The 23,003-nt window shown below is 39.6% G+C and overlaps 1 protein-coding gene across 2 annotated transcripts in view; it reads left to right on the top strand.

Moving 5' to 3' along the window:
• The window catches only part of MET (MET proto-oncogene, receptor tyrosine kinase), an 89,560-nt gene extending 70,922 nt beyond the window's left edge, over positions 1-18,638 (top strand). For both annotated transcript variants that reach the window (XM_059472694.1, XM_059472693.1), the window contains 10 exons: positions 356-502; positions 2,511-2,667; positions 3,461-3,601; positions 5,975-6,205; positions 8,595-8,675; positions 9,293-9,474; positions 10,715-10,824; positions 13,307-13,472; positions 14,328-14,464; positions 14,608-18,638. In XM_059472694.1, coding sequence (XP_059328677.1) covers positions 356-502; positions 2,511-2,667; positions 3,461-3,601; positions 5,975-6,205; positions 8,595-8,675; positions 9,293-9,474; positions 10,715-10,824; positions 13,307-13,472; positions 14,328-14,464; positions 14,608-14,818 — 1,563 coding nt within the window. In that variant the 3' untranslated portion in view covers positions 14,819-18,638. The remainder of the gene's footprint in view (positions 1-355; positions 503-2,510; positions 2,668-3,460; positions 3,602-5,974; positions 6,206-8,594; positions 8,676-9,292; positions 9,475-10,714; positions 10,825-13,306; positions 13,473-14,327; positions 14,465-14,607) is intronic.
• The last annotated feature ends 4,365 nt before the right edge of the window (positions 18,639-23,003 follow it).

Raw genomic sequence — 23,003 nt, 5'->3', positions numbered from 1 at the left:
AGTTTTGTGTAAACAACAGTGTTAAATAACGTGTCCTTTCTTAAACAAATTATGCAAAAATCTAAACAGGACCAACAGGATTAATCCCTCAGACATTTAAAATTTCAGAAGTCTGTATGAGCTGTATGAGTGACAGGAGATTTTATCTGTAAAGCTTACCATCCTACACTGGCCCCTCTGTCAAAGTCACATTTACATGAAATAAGCCTATACATGCATATTGACAGGACAGTGTAAGTTCTCATTAGCCTTTTATTTCACAATTTAGTCTTCATTAAAAATATCTTCCAAGCTTATAACTACTTAACTTTTATGAGATGGTTATGTAATATGAAATTGATTTTTTTTTTCCAAGGGAAATTACATTGATTCAGAAGCTGTTAAAGGTGAGGTGCTAAAAGTTGGAAACAAAAGCTGCGAAAACCTTCTCCTGCAGTCAGAATCAATTCTGTGTACGGTTCCCAGCGATCTCCTGAAATCCAACAGCGAGCTAAATATAGAGGTGAGCCAACTGCACCACACATGAGATATTAATGCCATTTTTATTATTACTCACAGTGTCACTATTGAACCAATAAACTTTAAGCCTAAATAAAATTTAAGCCTAAGCCTTTGCTTACAGAGATATCTCTACCCCTGTTTGTTTGGGATGGAAATTCAAGTAGTATCAGCTATTTTAAAATAAATTTGATCGTCATTGTTGTTATTACCTGTTTGTACAGAGACTTTATGGAGCCTTAGGCACAAAGTAGGACCTGAACTAAGCACAGAAATAAAATTATAGTTATTAATCCAAACACAAGAGGAAACATGTGGGGAAGAATGAGAAGCTATAATGTAGCAGTTTTAGTTTGGAACTCACAAGCCCTTTTTTCAACAAAACATTCTGCTGCAGTCAAGAGGATCAAATCTTTCCTGAAGGTTTTTTTGTTTTCTTTTGGTCTGCATTTTATAATTTCATTTCAATTCTTTTTATAAGAAGAAGACACTTGGGACAAATGATTGAGTCATTGCTTTAAAGGTGGTCTCATTAGAGTCATTCACTGTGCTACTGCAAATTTGAATTGTAGACATACTGATTTATAGAATAAGACATAAATCTTTCAATACATTTGTATTTTTTTAAAGATATGGAAAAATGAAATTGGAATGGGATTTCTTTTAAACTATGAAACTGTACTCTGATTCACTTAGAACAGTGGAGACTTTGCTGGTCATGTAAGTGTGGTTAGGATCAAAGTCTATGTAAGCTCTTTGAAGCAGGGACATCTATTTTTTCAATGTCTTTATGGCATTCATCTCACAGGATCCTGGGCTCTGAATGATATTCCTATGTGCTACTGCAATCTAAGTAAATAGTAATAATTAATTTGACTTATTAATATGGTAACTAGTAATTTATTTTAATATCAATTTCTTTTTAAAGTAAGTATTAATTTTCTTGGATATATCAGTCAAACTATAAAATCAGATGCAGCTCTCCTTTTGGTGTAGGTCTCCCAGATTTTAAGTGCCTAGTTTCACATAATAATACTTGTGCACAGGTTGCATTCAGTTAATATGTTGTATTTTTACATATCTGACCAGGACTAACATTGAATTCAATTAGTTCTACTCTGTGATATTTTCTTGACTTCTAAGAAACAGATATGTGTGACATTTTTCATGCACAGAAAAGAACAAAACATAAAGGGGTTAAACAAGGTTTCTACTTGTTTACTGGCAAGGAGACTCAGAAATTGCAGTCTGCCCAGTGAAGAAGAAAATTTGCTCTTTTGACGGGCAAATCCATCATTACAGTACCCAGAGGGATGAATTCCACAGGAGGAAGAGAAAAGATGGCCAAATGCATTCCAACTGACTGAGCTAGTGCTGTGTGACCTAAACCAGTTTTTCCCTGTTAGCTGCTTGGTGCTTGTTTGGTTGTTGGTTTTTGGGGTTGGTTTTTTGTTTGGTTTTGTGTCTTTAAACTGTCAGCAAGCTAGAAGCTGGCAAGGGACAGGCTCACGTGACCTTGGGAACTAAAATGCAAGCATGCTGTCAACAAGAGAGTGAGTTTGATGTTACAGCATATTTGTGCCAGAAGGACACACATTAAAGACAGTTGGGCTATTTTTTTTAATGCACATGTCAGCCCATATAGCCATAGGCCCATTCTGTGCAGCATATGAGTAAAAGTAGGAATATAACATTTTGAATTAACATCTGGTAACAGTGGAACCTTGTTATCCAGAGTGCATGTGAGTGCATGCTCTGTGTGTGGTGTATCAAATACAGAGCTGTGTCACTACCAGAGCTCTTAGAGGCGAGAAATGAGTCATAAACATGTAGCTCTGTTTTCATGTACACCAATATAACAATTTCTCCACTCACAGTCTCTTATCGCAGTACAGCATCACAAAATCAAGATTTAATACATATGAGACATATCAGCTCATACTTTAGTACTAATAATCTAGTTCTTACTTGTCTTTGGAAATCATTACACTATTTTTTCTTTGTTATTTCAGTGGAAGCAAGAAGTTTTGTCAACAGTTATTGGAAAAGTGCTGATCCGGCAAGATCAGAATTTCACAGGACTAATTGCTGGAATTCTTTCAACATCAATCTTAATTTTTATCTTTTTGATGGTTTTCTTCTGGAGAAGGAAGAAGAAACAAATTAAAGGTCCATAATAGTCAATCCCATCAAATAATTCTGTTATTATCTTAGATTTTAAAAACTGACATAACTTTGTGCTTTGCTTAAGTGCCATGCATTGCCCTGTTGTAACCTGTCAGCAGAGGTTTCACAATCAAGTCCCAATGTTTAGTTGCATTTCAGTGCTTGGCAAGAGCCTGAGCTGGGTGAAGGGCCACATTATGCCTTAAGCAGAAGGATTTCTGAGGAACTCTGAGCTATTAGGAAAACTTAGTAACTTCTTTTCCCTAATCAGCTTTGGAAGAGGGGATGGGTAAATGACATGCATGGAATCACAAGTACTTCAGCTTCATCCAGGCTGTGCAGGAGTTGTGCAAGACACAGAGTGCTGCAGTCTCCTGGTGTTTTTTTCCCCCAAATCAGGAACTTGGTCAGACTTCTGTTCCTCACTGGCCCCTGTGTCTGGGTTTCCTTCCAGTGGGAGCAGCCACACTATGTAAGGTGGGAGGAGGAGGGTAGCTGGTGTATAACCAAGTCTTGTCCTCATGCACTGTCACAGTCAGACCATGAAGCTGCCCCTAGAGCCTTCAAAGCAGTCTTTGATCTTCCAGTATAGGTAAGAGTGAGTCTTCAACACAAGATTTTTTTCCAGAAAATCTTGCACTGTAAAATAGATCAAGTCCTGCACATCTGCCACAGCAAGAACCTAACCCTCTTCCCAGCAGAGCAGAAAATCTGAATTTAAATAAGTAGATAAATCAATATTGGCATACTGAAAACATGAGGGTTTTCTAATTATTGCTTTCTCCTCCCCCTCCAGATCTGGGAAGTGACCTAGTTCGTTATGATGGCAGAGTGCACACTCCTCACCTGGACAGGCTGGTGAGTGCAAGGAGTGTAAGCCCAACCACAGAAATGGTTTCAAGCGAATCTGTAGACTACAGATCAACTTTTCTAGAAGGTATGACTCTAATTAGGAATCACTATGGAGGATATTTTACACATCTTGATTTTCATATGTCTTCAAATGACAGCTGTTTTGATCAGTATCCTAATTTCAGTTTCTCATCTGATTTGTCTGCAATTGTGGGCCTCTCACGTATTCACAGGCTTGCTATTTTAACTGAGCTTCTCAGGTGCTTCCCAAGATCAAAGTCCATAGGATTTTTACTTTTACTCAGGTTGAAGGAATAAATAAAATAAAATTAGTAAAAACTCTCTATAAGTATGCTCCACAAGTTATTAGGAGCTAGTGTATATAGTGATTCTGTGTTGTCATAAGATCCATCGCACCATGCCCAAATCCCCTCAGAAAAGGCTGATTTTAATGATAACATCAAGTGGCTGTAGGTTTAGTGTGTCCCAGTGACTTCCTACAGTTATAATAAAGCAGTTCTGTTGGCCTGACATGGTACATGGAGTTTTGTAAACTCATATTCTTTTGTCTGTTAATGCCCCTCCTGTAAAATGGGACATTGTATAATGCAAAAATGTTTACTTTAAAAGTTAAGCTAAAAGGATATGAAGACTGTGACAAATTGAATGGAGGTCCATATGCCATCTGCCATTTTGCCAGTCTCAGGGAATAATCCTGCACCAAATACATTTTTGTGCTGAATAATGTGACCTTAAAGTGGTTATTCTTCAGAAGAGCACTCTGCTACACTTGTCACACCATGCTAAGATCCTTTAACACGTGTGGAGACCATTTTCTGTGATTACCATTAAAGAACCTTTATCTATTAGGAGTTACCACATTATAGTGTGTGAGATATCATAGATAGTTGTTAGTCTTGGTGTAGACATAGTCTTGTACTATTTCAGGTGCTGCTGTATACAACTCAACAGAAATAACTCCAAATCTTTGTTCCACCTTTGCAAGCCCCAATCACAGAGCTATCTGAGACGCAGACCTGCTCCCAGCTTTCCCCTATTATTCTTTAATTGCTGCCACCAGCTTGTACAGGAAGTTTCTTGATTGAAAAATTTCCAAAGGGAAAGAAAAGCCCGTGCTACTGGTTAGAAGGGAAAGTAGTACATGAGACAAAACTATGCAAAGATCCTTGGTGAAAGGCAAATCCACAGTGGTCATGCAGCCACTGTGTACTGGCAAAGTGCAGTGGAGAGTGCATCCAAGAAGGGTGTGTGTTCATCTAATGATCCTGCAGCAATTTGATGTCAATATTATCAAAGAATGAAAGAAAAGAAACATTAGAAAACATGCAGGTTTACATTTCGCAGCTGTAAATATTATTTTGCGGCCATGGCTAGATTATTTTACTGTGCTTATTAAATAGATATTTGCCTTTAGTTACAAATAAACTCATTTGTAAGTTGTAAGAGCTGGTATTTTTGCTCCTAGATAAAATAACAGAGTATTTCTCAGCTCCCAGAGTGATAAAAGCACTTTATAAAAATTCCACAAGTTTTATGCAGGAATAAATAAGGAACATCTGTACAATATTTTTTTTACTTTTTGTAATAAGATATCTGATCATTTATATTAGTAAATTTACTCTCTTTTTTTTTGTTTTTGACCCTGAACTAAATTGAGCTCATCAACTCCACTGAAATCATTCCAGACTCAAATTGATGTAAACTAAACATAGTTCTTTCATTCAGCCACACAAAATGCTAGGGAAAGGGTTTTAAACAAAACTAATTTGAAATACCTGAACAACGTGCTGTTGATAAAATCTCAAAATAGATACTCCTGGATTTACTGAAATATTTTAGTTTCTGCTGTATCAGATGGCTCATGTTATTTTCATGAGTAGCACCAACTGTAATATCTTCAGCAGTTACAGGAAATGAATCACCTCTAGGCATTTCCCTGGTTGAATATTTACCATTGGATAAATACAGCTACTCACCAGCACTTTGGAAACCTTCGAGAAGTGTAAAGTTCCCTACCACATTAGAGCATGACAATAATAAAAAGCTTCATGTTTTCAATTGTTCACTACCTCCTCCTCCCATATTGCTGTCATTTTTCTGTTTTAATCTTGTTACTCCCAATTGCTAGAAATGCTATAACCTCTCTTTGGCAAGAAGTGACAAGGCTTCATTCCATCCCCTCAGAAAAGTGCAAGTTTTGCCATTTACTTTCTTAAAAGTAGAGCTGAGACAAGCATAAGTTTCTAGTGACATGGTTTTCCTGGAGGCTGGCAGATAACCAAGGCATATTTTCATTTTCCCTTAGTGACCAAAACTTCCGTAAAGCCAAGCCACTTCCAAACTGATAAAATCAAACCTTTCTTACCAATGCAATAAAACTCTTCATTTTTCAAGGAGAAGTTTGAAATGATTATAACAGTTTCTGTTCATTTTCCAGATCAGTTTCCAAGCATGTCTCAGAATGGATCATGCAGACCTGCCCAGTATCCTCACTCTGACCTCTCCCCGATTCTGTCTAGTGGAGACTCAGATTTAGCCAGTCCACTTCTCCAGACCAATGTCCACATAGACATCAGTGCCTTAAATCCCGACCTGGTCAAAGAAGTGCAGCACGTGGTTATTGGTGCTGACAGTCTGATTGTGCACTTCAATGAAGTCATAGGAAGAGGTGGGTACTGCAACTCTTACATTACAAACTGCTCCTCTTTTTGCACACCCATTCTGAATAAGGGGTCCATACAGAGATTTTTTTTCAAGCTTTTCAGCTCTTATAGCACTGCATACCATGTACTGAATCAAGCGGGGAATGAAGGGGCTCTCCTTTGAAGTCAGTGCATCTGATCAGTTGAGAAGACACCATCAGGAGGAAGGAGTCTGCCAACTAATGAGGCTCTTTTAAACTCATGGACTTGCTGGTTCCCCTACAAGTGCCTCACTCTCACCCTTTTCCAGGCTACAGAAAGCTCAGCCAGGGCTTCTGATCCGTGAGGCTGTGGAATGGGAGTGAATCTGCCACAGGGTATTGTGTGAAACCTAAGGCACACACCTAAATGGCAGGGGATGCTGAGGCAGGAACACAAGTGCCCTCAAACTTGGAGCCTATTGTCTGTCAGGATTGCTACATGACAGGGGAGACTCCTGCAGTCATTAGTGCATACAGTAAAAGTCCCCATGGCCCAGGTGAAATGCCCACACCCCTTTTCCCTCCTCAAGTTTCCACCAGCTCTGAGGAATTTGCTGCTTGTTTCCTCCCAGCAAATGCTCTTCATATCACTTCATTCCTCTCATGCCAGCTGCAGAAATATGTAGCTCCTGATTCACTTCCCCTTAGTTTTGTCCCTGATTTAGCAAGTCTCCTATTTTTCTAAATTTCTCTCATCACTCTTATTCCTCTACATCTTCATAAGCAAGCTCCCTTTACCTTTCACAGCCCAAGCCAGTATTTCTGTTTGGGACATTTTTAAACTCTGTATGACTGAGTACCTATTAGTAACCAAAGTACAAACTGTTTTTCGGTATTTCTACAGATCATGCATGAGAGGTCTCTTGTTTAGTATCAGAATACTGATAAAAAATTGGCTATAAATTATATTCTTAATGCCTCTTCTGCAGGACAAGAGCCACAAATCAAACAAACAGTCAGTGTGTTTCACTTCTATGTATTACACTTCTTCATCCCCTAAGCAAGGGTGGGCCTTTTTCTTTTCTTTTTTGTTTTGGAAAAATCCAAGTAATTTCCCCTTTTTTAAATCTTAAATAATATCTGGAATGACACTGAGATAATTAACCATTTTAAATTTTCTCCCTTCTAACTAGAAATGGGCCAAACCCCAAAATATTTTAGACACACCCAATCCAAGCTTTAGGATTTGTGCCCAGGCTGCAAGCAATCTGTGGTCTGATGGGATTTTAGTTGCTTTTATAAAACAAACTTTGGATTAATTTTACTTCAAGCCAAAAGCAAAGCAAACTGAGCTCTGACCAGAGCTTATGACTGGAACATAGTAAAATTAATCAGATAGTCTTATTCTCTGTAGAGTTCACACTTAAGAAAACAAAATATGCTTTCTAACTGTAAATATTAGTATTTTAAAACTTTCCAGTAAATATTTCATCTGTGAAGGAAGCCACAACTGCACGTACATAACTTGATTTAGAGAAATTAATGTGTGAACCTGGAGCTCAAACTTCCCTGTTTCCCATACTGCTAAACCTGACTTCTCATAGTAAGTTTTGGTAGACAACATCATTTGCTTGGCAGGAAAGCACAGGATTTCTGTGTCCCTGGCAATTCATTTCACTGCTCAGACCATGAGAAAGAAGGCAAATTTTGTTCATCATCTTTTAGTGATATTTTATACTTGGAACTAGGCCACAGAAAAAAACTGCCAAGTGGTGTCATCAGTCTGTGATCAGTAGAGCAACTCCCAAACCATCCACAGCCAGCACATCACCTTTAACATTCAACATTTTCCATGGAGCAGCAAGACCTGAGCCACTGTAATCCCAGAGTGGCTGTCCTTTCCATCAGATGCATCGAGTTTGTACAGTCCAGCGGACCGCTTAGCATGGGCTTGCAGATCAGTGGGAGCCACCAATCCAGTGGTCATGTCTGCTCCTAACTGCTCCCTGTGCCTTCCAGGCATCCTCCTTTGACAGCCATGTCACAGGAGATGGTGGGACTGGGCTGACGTGGGTTTCGTATGCTTAGTCATTGCAAGAACATGAAATATTTGTGGCGCCAGCCTTGTCATTAGTTATACTCTGCATTTAGGTCAAGAAACACCAATTATGCTGCAAGTAGTTTTCATTTTATGTAATGGTGGTTTTATGTAGTGGTGGTTTTATGTAATGATGATTTTATGAATGGTGGTTTTATGTAATGGTCTGATTCCATTTATTTTAATATGTTAGTTAGGAAGTGTATATTACAAATGTTGGGAATTGGATAGAAATGGAGTGTGATCACTTTGTTACAGTATGATTGCTACCCAGTGGAAAATACCAGAAAGCTAATTTTACTTCTTAAAGCTAATATTGGTCATTTTTTTATACAGGACATTTTGGCTGTGTGTACCATGGGACATTGCTGGATAACGATAGCAGGAAAATTCATTGTGCTGTGAAGTCACTGAATAGTGAGTTACATGTTTAATAGTGAGACATTACTATTAATTCCAAAGATAACTGGGGTGAACCAATAAATTCCAGTGAAGTATACATTCACCAACAAAGATCTTTAGTTGCAGCTGAATCAGATTTATCTTTGGAGCAATTCCAATTACTCCAAATTACCACAATATATTGGCATATATTTTTAAATCAAATGAAATTTCCATATATTTCCTCTACAAATAAAACAACTATGGAAAATAAGGGAAAGGTAGTGTTACTTTTTTATTCTACTGAGTACTGAAGATTCGGGTTTGGAGGTTAAACTGCTGAAGAGTGGGCAAAGCTGCTGGAAAACCAGAAAGATAGTATAAAATTTATTTAGGACTTTACTCAAGTGTTATTATTCAATTTTAAATCATTTAACATAAGAAATGGAGAAACAAAATCAACATTACCAACAACCTGTATTTGGTCATTGTAGGAAAACCAATGCACATAACCTCATTTTAATGTGGGAGGTGGAGAGCATGTTTGTAGTCTCTCATTATCACTTTGTTGTGTAGTGACATGCTGTAGAGAAATGAAGTCTAGTTTTTTTCTGTTTCTTTTAATTAACTGACTTTATGACTGGATTTCTCAGGAATTACAGACCTGGAAGAAGTAGCTCAGTTTCTGAAAGAAGGTATAATCATGAAAGATTTCACTCATCCCAATGTTCTGTCACTCCTGGGAATCTGTTTGCCCAATGAAGGATCCCCATTAGTTGTTCTTCCATACATGAAACATGGAGATCTTCGAAACTTCATTAGGAATGAGACTCATGTAAGTACCTGGTGAGGTGTGGAGGGTAATGCAAGTCTGGCCACACCCTGCTCCAACACTTACAGGCTCTCATAATTGCATTACGTCTGCAACTTGCTGCTGTTCCTACACCTTAACCTTTAGCACTTGCTTAGTCTGGCATCGAGCCCAGCCGCAGCAGTGCCACTCCTTCCCCTCCCCCTCAAATTCCTCTCTAGAATGTTTCCCAGAAATTATCAGCAATTCTCATTTCCCATCCATAAGCCTCTTTATAAACAAATGTGTTTATGAGATCTACGTCCAGGGGCTCAATCATCTTCTGGTTAAACTGGCACATCTCTATTGACTTTAGCACAGCAGTGCCAGTCATCAGCATCTGCTTTTCCAGCTCCTAGGTAAGGGAACTCCATGTGCAGCTCTTGTCACAGTACGTTTATTGTCAATATTTTTTCTTCTTATCTTAAGAAAGAAAAACAGGAGCTGTTATACAAATTATGCATATCCTTTTATCAGCAGTCTTCCCCATTTCCACTGAAAGACTGTAGATTCCTCAAATGTGTCTCTTTGCTTTCTCTCAAGTAGGAGACCACAGATCTTACCTCAGGCAGTGCAAGCCCACTTAACACTGTAGTATTTCACCTATTTCACAGTGTTAGAACAATATAAAGTTACTTCTGAGCCCATGGGATTTTGTCCTTGCTTTTACAGAAATCATCAATAGACAGTACAATTTAAAAAAATAATTTCAACAAATTTTTGGAGGAGTTAAGCTTTGAGAGACTGGGACCCACTCCCATTTGAGCTTCTTTCATTCTACAAGCACCAGGACCCTTGTCTGTAAATAGTGCCATGTTCCTTCCTGAAATAAATAGAATAATGACCGCAGTTGAGCTCCAAGTTCACAGTTATTACCTTCTACTGAGTTACACGCTATCACCCTTAAGTCCACATGTGTGAATTTTTTGTATCATCTGTGATGCTGAAGTTTCAGCATACTGTTCCACTTCTCAGGTCAGGTTATGCTGCGTATGCTGTAAACTCTACTCTTCTGGACACTGTCAGCTCTTTTGTTTTCTTATAGTGTGTTTTCTCACTGGGGGTAAGAAGCTGACCTAAACTTAAACCAGTTTCACTACAAGCACCAACCTTTCTTGATCATTCTGGTGGCAGGAGAGGTGGATAAAACCTAGAGTCACAGCATAAAGCTGTCCAATCCTTAAGCTTCTGCATTAATTTTATCATAAATGTTTGTGTTTTCCAGAATCCAACAGTAAAAGATTTAATTGGATTTGGCCTTCAGGTTGCAAAAGGAATGAAATACCTTGCAAGTAAAAAGTTTGTCCATAGAGATTTGGCAGCAAGAAACTGTATGTAAGTACAAAGGTCTACTTTCAGCCACATTACCACACTCTTCTGTATAAAACAGTGAGATGAGATGAGATAAACTGAAATTTCCAGGATTCTGCTATTTTTTAGTAAAAAGATGGTGGTTTTTTCATTGCTCTACAATTATACTGATGTTTGTCTTGCATGCTGATGAGCTACTCATCTTGCTAAGGGCTCATTTCTAACACATAAGCTCTTTTTGAGTGTGAGAAATAGGAAAGCTGAGGTGAAAGCGTAGCCTCTCAAAATCATTGGTTAGAGTTTAAAAGGCATCTCCTAAGGGAAGTTAAACTGCTGTTGCCTCAACTTGCTGTGCTTCCACCCTGCCTCTTCAGAAGCAGTATGTCTCTGCTGCCACACCTAACCAGGAGGGAGACGAAAACAGGGGAACTCGGTGAGAAAAACAGGAACACAAAGAAACACCAGTGAGACCTCTTGACAATAGTCTTTCATTACATGAGTATGAGCTTGCTTTGGCTCAAACAGGCACACAAATTATTATTCAAAGAATCTTACTAGTGTCTGGGAAGCCAGACAGTTCTGTTCCCACAAAGAAAAACTGATACAGGATTTGCCAATATGATTATGCTGATTTATCACTGATGTTGTGAATTAATGAGGCACAGCCTTAAAGTTTATTTTTAGCACATCATAAACTGGAACTCTGGCTGCAAAAAGGTCATTAACCTGTGACATCAGATGTCTTACTCTTCTTTCAAGGCTGCACACCTGTGCAGCTGAACAGCCTCTGAAAAAGAACATTTTATTGCAGGTATTGGTTTGTTTAAAGAGATGGGAAAAAAAAAAAGCCACAAGCAGATTTTAATATTTCCTAAGAAGAAATGCATTGGGTTTCTGAACAAAAGACCTAGTTCATCTAATCAAAGTCCAAATGGTGGCAATGGGACATTCCCCCTGGCCTGCTGTCTCTTCCTTGGGTGAGGAAGGAGCAGCTCTCAGGGTGTCTCACATGACCACTGAATGTACTCCTATAGGGATCAGCACTTCAGAGCCTGGAGAGCTGCAGTCACCAGACTCACTGTCCCCAGAGGCCATGTGCAATCCAACGCTCAGTTCAGGCCCTGCTGCACTGGTGATGTCTATCAGAAAGGAAGCCAGCTGCAAATATAGTCCTCAGGGACTATATACTCTATTCCACTATCCTGGAAGAGGTGCAGGAACCTGCTATGGCATAAACTGTTTCCTGTTGATCCATCAAAGTTCCTTCTACTCCCTTCATCAGATTAAGTTACAACATCAGTAAATACAGCAGATGGTTCTGTCCCATGCACTTACTTCAACAGACCAGAGTTGTCCAGACAGAAACCTCATAAATTCAAGACAAGGAAACGTCATGTGCAGACACAGAAAGCCAGGATCATTTAGCCTAGAGAAGGTTCAAGGGGATCTTATCCCTATGTATAACTGATATGGTGACTTAAAGAAGAGGAAGCCAGGTTCTTCTAAGTGGTTCCCAAGGACAGGCCAAGAGGCAGTGGGCACAAACTGAAACAGAGAAAATTGCCTTTAAACATAGTAACACTTTTATTATACAGATGACTGAACACTGGCCCAGGTTGCCAGAGAGGTAGTGGAGTCCTTATCCTTGTAAATATTCAAAACCCAGCTGGTCATGGTTCTGAGCAACCTGTAGTAGCAGACCATGCTTTGAGTAGGGGAGATTACAGTGAACTAAATGATCTTCAGGGGCCCGTTCCAACCACACCCATTCTGTGACCTTGTGATGCTGTAAGGAAGCCCAAAAAGAAGTGCTTGCTGTGACTAGGTCTGCACCTGTAAAGAAGGATAGGCCTGAAAATGCCCACATTCACACTCTGTCTGTTTGTAACAATGATACCACTTATCAGGACAAATACCAGGCTTAGGAGAAGCGAAGCTAAGGAGGTCTTCTGGTATGGCTGAGCTGGTACCCCAACAGAACTTTTGTTATGCCATAATTTTCTCCCAGAATACACACTAAACTCATCCTTAGTTACAGGAGTACATTATTACATAAAGGCAGTCACTGAGATAATGATGGATCCCTCCTTATCAAAACTGAGAGTAAGTAGGAAAGGTGATGCATTAACTTGGAAATAAAAATGAACAGGTTTTAAGGATACAGAAGAAAAAACAGCTGTGGAAGAAATGATGTAGAACTCAATCAGGATGTATAGGCTATTAGCGAAAATCTTTTTATACATAGCAATTGTTTTAAAATAGCTGTAATTCAAATTGTATTATCAAAACAATATCAGTAATTTCCTGAGTTCATTCACTGTGTTAAATGCGTGTCAAATATGCTTTGCTGCACTTTTGTTTCAGTGTTACATTAGTTCATAGATGCCAAATAAAGTACTGCCATCCAAAGTCACAGTCTCAAAAATGCAAGTCAGTCATTATAATCCACCAACATGGTAAATCTTTCCCACTCAGTTGCAAATAATACCTCTTGTCTTTTCTGTAGGTTGGATGAAAAATTCACTGTCAAGGTTGCTGATTTTGGTCTTGCTAGAGATGTCTATGATAAAGAATACTACAGTGTACACAATAAAACAGGAGCTAAACTGCCAGTGAAATGGATGGCTTTAGAAAGTTTACAAACTCAGAAGTTCACAACAAAGTCAGATGTGGTAATGTACAAACATATTTGTATCACCTATTTATTTCTTTTATATTGCCTGAGGCATCTTTCTAGTATTTAATTAATGGAACAGCTCCAAATGAAAACTGATATTTGAATCTAGCTTTTGTTCACATAAGAACAAGAGTCTTTCTACATCCAGAAAGTGTATTTGTCCCAATCACTAAGCAAGAAGTTGTTGACCTGATTATATGTTACTGCTCAGGAAAGAATTAGGAGTTAAACCCTGTTCCAAGGGACACTAAGGACATTCTAAGAAGCCAAGAACCCTGCTATAGGAGGGGCTCAGGAAAGCTTGACAGAACAGGTTAACTTGGAGACTCATAAAAGTCTAGTCTGGCTGCCTACAGTAATCTCAAGTATTACCTGGCCATGTACGAAGAAAAAATTGTTACAATGAAGTCATTGGCTGGATTGCTTTCTATTTTAGCTCTCTTTTCAATCCAGATTCAGATTGACCTGTGATGCACAGAATTTTCACCATGTATATTGTCTTCAGCAGGTATTTACACAGAGTTAGTCAGATCATCAGTTCATGTAAACTGGCAGAGCTCCATTAACCTCAAAAGAAGTCTTGCCAATTTATACCAGCAAAGTAGCAGGCCTATAGGCTTTTATTTTCTTTCATTTACTTAGTTGAGATTCTTTGGCTCGTATTTAAGTGGCTCCTCAAGTCCCTACAGCATTTATTAGCCCACTTAAAAGAAAGCTGAATGCAGTAAAACAACTTTTCAAAGGGAAAATCCATGCAGTTAAATGCTTAAATCTGTCAAACCATCTTCTAAAACAGGAATGTAAAGCCCTCCAACCCTTTAACTTCTTATTTATTTCTTTGTTTTCTTAGTGGTCCTTTGGTGTATTGTTATGGGAACTTATGACACGAGGGGCACCACCTTATCCTGATGTAAATTCTTTTGATATAACTGTTTACTTACTACAAGGAAGAAGGCTGCTGCAACCTGAATACTGCCCTGATCCACTGTAAGTAAATCGTTTGCAAAGACTTCTGCAAATCCTGCTGATTCTTCTGCTATAGTAATTGAGGCTGTGGGAGGAAAGAGAGAGTTGGGTTTTTTCTTTTTATGTGATTTTATAATTGAACACCTCTTCTATTTGAATGGCAGGTATGAAGTCATGCTGAAGTGCTGGCATCCAAAACCTGAGATGCGTCCAGCATTTTCGGAACTTGTTTCAAAAATATCAACAATCTTCTCCACTTTTATTGGGGAACACTATGTTCATGTCAATGCTACTTATGTCAATGTCAAGTCCATTGCTCCATATCCTTCTCTTCTGTCATCACAAGACAACACAGACATGGATGTTGACACATGACGGGTATGTCTGAAATTAAGGAAAATCCATTCTTCATTGTATGAACAAAGAGCAAAACATTTTGTCCACTAGTTTTTACCGCCCAGTCTTTGTGAGAACACTGTTGCACATGTTTATGTTGTTGCCCAAGTTGCACTAGTACAAGGACACAATATCATATTGTTTAAGGATACAGGATTCCATAAACAGTAATTTCCAAGTATTTGGAGAACGCCATCAATTTACCAAATAGAAATGTGGAGTGCTACCCTCCAGAGTTAGTTCCCACAAACTGTCATTAATGTGTGCTCAGACCCAAGAACAAATGCCATGGAAGTAGAATATCAATCAGTATGGCTGGAAGGACTGTTACTGTGCATGTACTTCAGGATAACGAACAGTGCAGAAATGGTTTTCACACAAAAGGCCAAGAAATGCAATGAAAATTACAAGAGTTTAAAATGTATTTTCATCCCACATGGGGAAAACTTCGGATTTTTGAACTACATCAACAAGGTTTCTAAGAACCTAGGAAGCCAAGATAGCCAGCCTCATGGTGTCTTAACAGAAATCAAAATCAAGAAATGGTGTGCAGTAAAATAAGTATAGAAAAGTATGAATGAGTAAGAGCTGGGTGAGGAAGACCAAGACAAAACTGGAACTGAATCTGGCAAGGGATGTAAAGAATAACAGAAAGGGCTTCTACAGGTATGTTAATCAGAAAACTAAGGCCAAAGAAGGTGCTCCCTCTCTGTTAAACAGTGCTAATGGATGAGGAGAAGTCTGAGTCCTCAGAATTCCCTCAGTCCTCAGACTTTCCTCAGTCTTCAATGGCATCATTTCTTCCCACACCTCTGGAAAGGATGGACAACAGGATGAGGACTGGGGGAACAAAGCCCCTCCCCCTGTAAGTGAAGACCAGGTTCATGACCATCCAGGGAATCTGGATGTGCACAAGTCTATGGGACCTGATGAAATGTATCCCAGAATTCCGAAGGAATTGGCTGATGCACTCACCAAGCTGGTCTCCATGATATTCAAAAAGTCATGGCAGCCAGGGAAAGTCCCAGGTGACTGGAAAAGGGGACCAGTGTATCTATCTTTAAGAAGAGAACAAAGAACAACCCTGGGAACTACCAACCTGTCAGCCTCACCTCTGTGCTTGGGAAGGTCATGGTACAGACCCTCCTAGAAGGCACATGAAGGACAGAGCAGTTCTTCACCAGATTTCAAGACACCAGCACAGCTTCTCCAAGGGCAGGTCCTCCCTGACCAGCCTAGTGGCCTACTAGGATGAAGTGACTACACCAGTGGACAAGGGGAGGTGTACAGATGTCATCTACCTGGGCTTCTCTAAGGTTTTTGTCACAGCCCCCCACAACCTCCTCTCTGAACTGGAGAAAGATGGATTTGATGGGTGGACTATTGGATGGATAAGAAGTTGTTTGGACAGCACATCCAGAGAGTAGAGGTCAATGGCTCAGAGTCCTCATGGCCATCAGTGACAAGTGGTGTCCCTCAGGGGTCAGCACTGGGACCAGTGTTATTTAATATCTTCATTAATGACACAGACAAAGGGCACGAGTGCACCTTCAGAACATTTGCAGATGACATCAAGCTGGGAGGTGCAGTTGACACACCTGAAGGATGGGATGCCATCCAGAGGGACCTGGACAAGCTCAAGAAGAGAGCTGGTGGGAATGCCATGAGTTTTAACAGGACCAAGGGCAAGGTGCTGCAGCTTGGTCAGGGCAACCCCTGTATCACCACAGGAATGAACAGATGCAGAGCAGCCCTGCCAAGAAGGACTTGGGGTGCATGAGAGGCTGCACTGAGCAGGCCAAGTGCCCTCCCAGCCCAGAAAGCCAATTGTATCCTGGGCTGCATCAAGAGCAGCGTGGCCAGCAGATCAAGGGAGGGGATTCTGCCCCTTCTCCACTCTGGTGAGACCCACCTGGAGTGCTGCATCCAGCTTTGGGGCCCATTACAGGAAGGACATCAATCATCAACCATGATGATTAGAAAGTTGGAGCACCTCTCCAGTGGGGAAAGGCTGGGAGAATTGGAATTGTTTAGCCTGGAAGAGAGAAGGCTTTGGCATGACCTAATTGCAGCCTTCCAGTACCTGAAGGGAGCCTGCAGGAAGGATGGAACAAGACTATTTACAAAGGCATGTAGAGACTGTACAAAGGGGAATGAGTTTAAACTGAAAGACAGAAGGTTTAAATTAGATATTGGGGAAAAATTCTTTACTGTGAAGGTGGTGACACACTGGAACAGGTTGTCCAGGGAAGTTGTGGATGCCCCATCCCTGGAATTTTCAACATTAATCAATATACCCACAGCAGAGGGGCTGGAACTATATGATCTTTAAGGTCCCTTCTAACCTGGGCCATTCTATGATTCTCTGATTCTGTGTCTTACCAGTTCTCTGGTATAGTCAGACGGTACAAAAACAAAGGGAAAATCATCTAGCTTAAAGCATTCCTAGTGTCAACATTATTCCAACATTCAGTCATTTATTTGAGTCAAACAGTCTACAGCAACAGATCTCTTGCTGAAAAATGAAAAGCCTCCATTTCTTTCAATAAACAGTGAATCACTCTGGGAATTAAAACCTGAAGGCTGCTGTCTGGTGAGTCACTTGGTGAGCAGCTGAAGCTCTGCCACCTACCCTTGCGTAGAGCTCCTAACAAAGGTGAGCAAGGAGCAGAGGTGTTGCAGGCTGCCCTGACCTAAAAAGACCCCACCATCACAGGCATATCAGTAACTTCTTCATACCAGCCCTGAAGAGCAAAGACTGATCAAAAGAAGAAATGGCTTCAGGCCCTCTTTACTCTCTTCTTGGATCACACAACCCAGTGAATTATCTACTTTTAATGCTATGTTATGACCAGAGAAACAATTTTGAAAAGAGATAGTAAATAAAACTTATATTCATTAGGGAAGAGTACTATAACTTTAGGGCAAACATCACATGTCATTTCTGTTCCTGTGGAATTCTGTGCATACTACTGTATAGTTTGTTTAGAATAGAATAGAACTGGGTTTGCTGGTGTAAACACATAAAGTATTCTATTTTTATATTAAAAAAAAAGTTTATTTTTAATGACATTTACAAAGTTTGGTTAGGCCACAAAATACTGCACTGTGAACATTTCAGAAAACGTATGTCAATGTACATGATTCATAAACTGTAACAACCTTAAGAAATACTGTGTAAATATTAAAAAGGAAAAGAACTGACTGTAAACACACTCCACCCTAAGTATAATATCTGCATTGCTGCAGGCCAAGCATTTTAAGATCTTCAAAGAGAGGTAATGCAGATAAAGAACTGATATTAGGGAGATATATTGTTCTTTAGGAGACTGTGTTATAACTGAAAGATTTATAATGAGGGCAGAGTGTGCAGGCAAGCTATGAGCAGATAATATTGTATTGTGTTTCATCACCACTTTCATTTCAGAAATGAACTTTCATGTCTGCTGAGAGTGATACTAATTGTAGATTGCTCAAGGACAAAAGGCTTTGCTGCAGGCAAAAAAAATCATCTCTATGGTTGTTAAAACAGCTAAGGAAGTTTATGACACAAAGATTTGGAGAAGTTACTCCAAACTTGTACGTACATGCTTAAGGAACGCTGCAATGTGAAACAGAGGACATTTTTACTATTTATGAACTTTTGCTTAATAAAGTTAATGTTGTGTCTGGGACACCTGTAAGAATATGTGATTCTGGTAAGATTTGATGTTAGTAAGTTCATATATTGGCAAAGAGCTGAATGGTACTTATGTTTATAGTTGTTGTCATGACTGAATAAACATGTTATTAAAATGAATTATTGTAATATGTTAAACTCCTCGTGCTAGAATTACTGCTCACATTCACTGTTAAACTGACAAGTCTGTCCATATGCTTTTTCTGATAAACATGGGAAGAGCAACCTGTGAAACTGTGGGGGAGAGGGGAAAAAACCTCAGAAATCTAAAAATAGAGAGTGCAGCAATAAATCAAACACAAAGTTAGTCAGCCTCCTAGTCATAAATGCGTCAGAGAAAGATACCAAATATTTGTTGTCAACAACTATGGCATAGTTTGTTTGAATAGGAAGCCTCTTGCCTAACCACAGGCTCTACCCATGCAGAGCCTTACAATTCTTGAGTTGGGGTGGCATTTGAAGCTTGGAAATTTGCTATCATAAGGAGTACCTGCGTGATCCAGCAAGGATGCCAGCACTTGTGTTTGGTATCCGAGTCCCTAATCAGTCACAATTCACAAGAAATTTCAATTACCTGAACCTGTGCCCCTCAGGGTCATCCATCCTGCGTTTCATGTCTGTGAGGTGTTTTGTATCTGTGAGAAAAATCCATGGGGCTCTTGGTTCTCCTGGAACAAGAGGAGCCTGCCCCACACATTTCCTCCCAGTTAAATGAGATGTATCCCACTGAATTCACAAGTTCTCTTTCATGAAGTGTATTTTTAGTGAGTATCCCACAAACACTGCAATACACACCATCCTGCGCCTCTCTAAGTCAGATCCTTCACAATTATTTCTCCAGAGTCTTATCTCAGGGGAACATTTTGTACTTAACTCACTCAAGACTATTTCAATGCACAGCATCTCATGGACAGCAGGCTGAACATGAGCCAACGTGTGTCCAGGTGGCCAAGAAGGCCAATGGCATCCTGGCCTGTGTCAGCAATGGTGTGGCCAGCAGGACCAGGGCAGTGATTCCTTTCCTGCACTCAGCACTGGTGAAGCCACATCTTGAGTGCTGTGTCCAGCTCTGGGCCCCTCAGTTTAGGAAGGATGTTGAGATGCTGAAATGTGTTCAGAGAAAGGTAACAAGGCTGGTGAAGGGTCTGGAACACAAGTTCTGTGAGGGAGCTGGGGTTGTTTAGCCTGGAGAAGAGGAGGCTCAGGGGAGACCTTATCACTCTACAACCACCTGAAAGCAGGCTGAGCCAGGTGAGGGTTGGCCTCTTCTCCCAGGGAACCAGAGACAGGACAAGAGGACACAGTCTAAGCTGGGCCCTGGAGATGTTTTAGAAAAGACTGGATGAGGGACTCAGTGCCATGGCCTAGTTGACAAAGTGGTGTTAGGTCATAGGTTAGACTTGATGATCTCGAAGATCTCCGACCTAGTTAATTCTGTGATTTCAACTGATTAAAAACAGTATTTATATGCCCTTGTAATTTCAAAATATCAGGAAAACTCAACATCGAAACACATTTTCTCCAGACACATTTACTTCTTAACAAAAAATATATATACTCAGTTTTACCTCCAAGTATATTTCAGGGAAAAAATCAGACTTGACGATCTCCAGAAGTCCCTTCTAACCCTAAATATTCTTTTATTCTGTGAAAAATGCATTGAAAATAGCAGCTAAGAATGAAAACATTTTGCTATGTCACAAGACTGATCCATTTTTATTCTAATTATTTAAATTTAATTTACTTTCCAATAATATTTCAGGATTTCCCTGAAAAGTCAGTAAAAAATCTCCGAGGTTTTAAAACAGTCCACTGTTAATACCAGGGTCTTCAATCTAAACCAGCATAATACACAGTCAAATGATAGTCTGAACTTAAATACCAGATTTGTAACACATTCCTCTGATTACTTCTCATGATTTCTCAGGGATGCTATATATTGCATTTATGAAAGGGTCAACAGAATCACAAGCTTCCCATGCTCATCCTAGTAATTTTGATTATACCAGGTACACACTGCAGCAGATCTGCAGCTGACTTACACTGGCAGGCTTCCCACCACAGGAATATCAACAGTGGATGGGGCCCATGGCCAAAACATTGCATAACAGATACCCTAAACAAAAGCCAAGAGACTGAAAAATAGGCAGGGATATCTCACCCTACAGAAATTTTCCTGTTGATTTTACACCAACTTTTTGAGTGCACTATTAACTCAACCATTGAGAGTCATTTGCCTCTATTTAGGAAGATTTTTATTCCATTGAGAGTAACTTGCCTCTATTAAGGAAGATTTTTAATACATCCACCAATATCAAAGGTTTCCAAAACAAAGGAAAATGGTACACAGAACCACTGGGTTGCTAAGGCTTAGCATATTGCTAATTTTCTGTCTCTGGTGTTAAAATCAGTCATGAAGAAGAGACCTACATGCCTTATGTAAATAAATTATGAGGTTGCAGTGGCAAAACAGTACATATGAGAAACTGCAAAAGGGCCTCAAAATAATTTTATACATAAAGATGAAACTCACCCTTTGGGAATTTGATTTCTGGGATTCAGCCATAATATTATATCAGAGGAAAAGGTCATAGTAGATAAATGAAATAGAAATCATAATAGGTTTTTTACTCACTAAGCAAAACATCTATGCCTGAAAATTCCAATTTCCATTCTTTTTAACAAGCAGGTCATGAACTGAGTATTCCGAGCATGAAAGAAAGACACAGGAAATCTTAGGATTGTGCCAAACTGATTAGTAAAAACATTTACAAGAAATTGTGATCTCACAGACAGCAGGGAGAACTCAGAACAACTTTATTGACTCAAAAGACACCAGCCCAGTGGAAATCAGTCTCTCACTCCAGAACTGTGCTCTGACACTAAACCTGAATTTTCCTTTTGCAATCCTCATTCACCTGCTAACACTACAGGAGCATTTTTCCAGTGAGGATTCCAAAAGAGTCTTTCTGATTAAGCTAAGCACTTATAGCCACTCCATGACCTCTTGGGGGACAGAAGAGAAAATATTTCTGTTTTGTAAGAGAATCTGCTTCTCTGGCTGTTGTTACTATTAATTTTGGTGCTTTCCTTTCAAGAACCAGCAGCCTCCTCACTACACACAATGCCTGGGAGAGACCCTCAGCAGAAGGTAAATCCTTGCCATATTCAGCCCAGGGGGACCCTCTGGTTTGCATGTGCTTTTCTGTTTCAGCAGGAAGTACTTTGGTGCAGCCCAGTGCTGTTGGGAAGTTCATCTCTTTCTTACATGCACTACAATTTAACAGGGAATTCATCCTTGCTCAGGCCTCTGAGGCTCTGTGCATTCCTACAAACACCATGCATTAACACTTGCCAGGTTCTAATTATCAAGCACACAGTGAGACCCTCTCTGGCACAAATGACAGTTGAATATCCTTCTTTAGGATGTAAAAAATGTTTTGTTGCCAAAACCTTTAGGGTGCATGACCAAACATGGATACCTCGGCTGCCAGGAGTCTGCAACTCACTGGGGCAGTTGGCATGCTTTGCAAGTGTGACAAAACTGAATGCAAATGCTAAAAAAAGAGTTTGAAATTTAATTAGGAAGGAAAAAAAGCCCTCCAGACAACAGTGGTATATGCTCTGTCTTTTGTGGCTCAATATAAAATAAAGGGAGTTTAAGAAATACAGTGGGGCTGCAGCCGTTTGCAGCTCATGATGGAGAATTGATGGCAAACATGTGGGAAGATGTGACAATACACACACCCTCGTCAGCAAGTGGCACATAACGGAGTCAGTCACATCCAACTCCAACTGCATGTTACCAGTTTCTTTGGGCAAACCTTAGAAGAGGAGACTGCTACAGGAATGACAACCACCATCAGAAGTTAAAAACACTTTGACCATGTGATTTTTGCATTTTGTAGAGAAATGTAATTAAATTAATAGCTTCTTCATTCACTGTCAGTTACTGGAAATGTACCTACTGAAATTACCTGGTCTATTAAATCACTAGCCATGCCTATGTGATATATCTGCCACCTGTTCACAAGAACTACAACAGCATTGAAACATTTCCCTCAAAGGTCAACAGCTCAATAACTGTAAAAGTGCTCCAGCACTGCTGTGTCCTCCATACAGCTTTGAGCACCAATATGTTGCAGCTATTGTCTGAATTTTCAAACAGTAGCTCTGAATCAGATGGGAAGAGGGTAAAAAATTGTCAGGCCCATGCAATTCCCATGAATTATGTCACTGAAGTGAGTGATGTAAACAAAATCACGTCATTGAAAGGTGAGTTTGTTTCATACAAACATTTCATATACCTGACCTGTTGTACGAAATGCAGGTAAACAAAAGGCGGACAACAAAAGGTAAACAAATGTCAGAACTATTTCTACTTCTTTTTATTAAGTTTACTCAAAAATATCCTGAAAAAATACCTGTACATCTGAAATAACAGTGATAAAATACATTTGCTAGAAATCTTATTATTAACTTGCA

This window comes from Ammospiza nelsoni, chromosome 5, assembly GCF_027579445.1.
Source record: "Ammospiza nelsoni isolate bAmmNel1 chromosome 5, bAmmNel1.pri, whole genome shotgun sequence".
NCBI lineage: Eukaryota > Metazoa > Chordata > Aves > Passeriformes > Passerellidae > Ammospiza > Ammospiza nelsoni.
The sequence above is the reverse complement of the archived record's forward strand: the minus strand, read 5'-3'. Positions and strand labels throughout refer to the sequence as shown.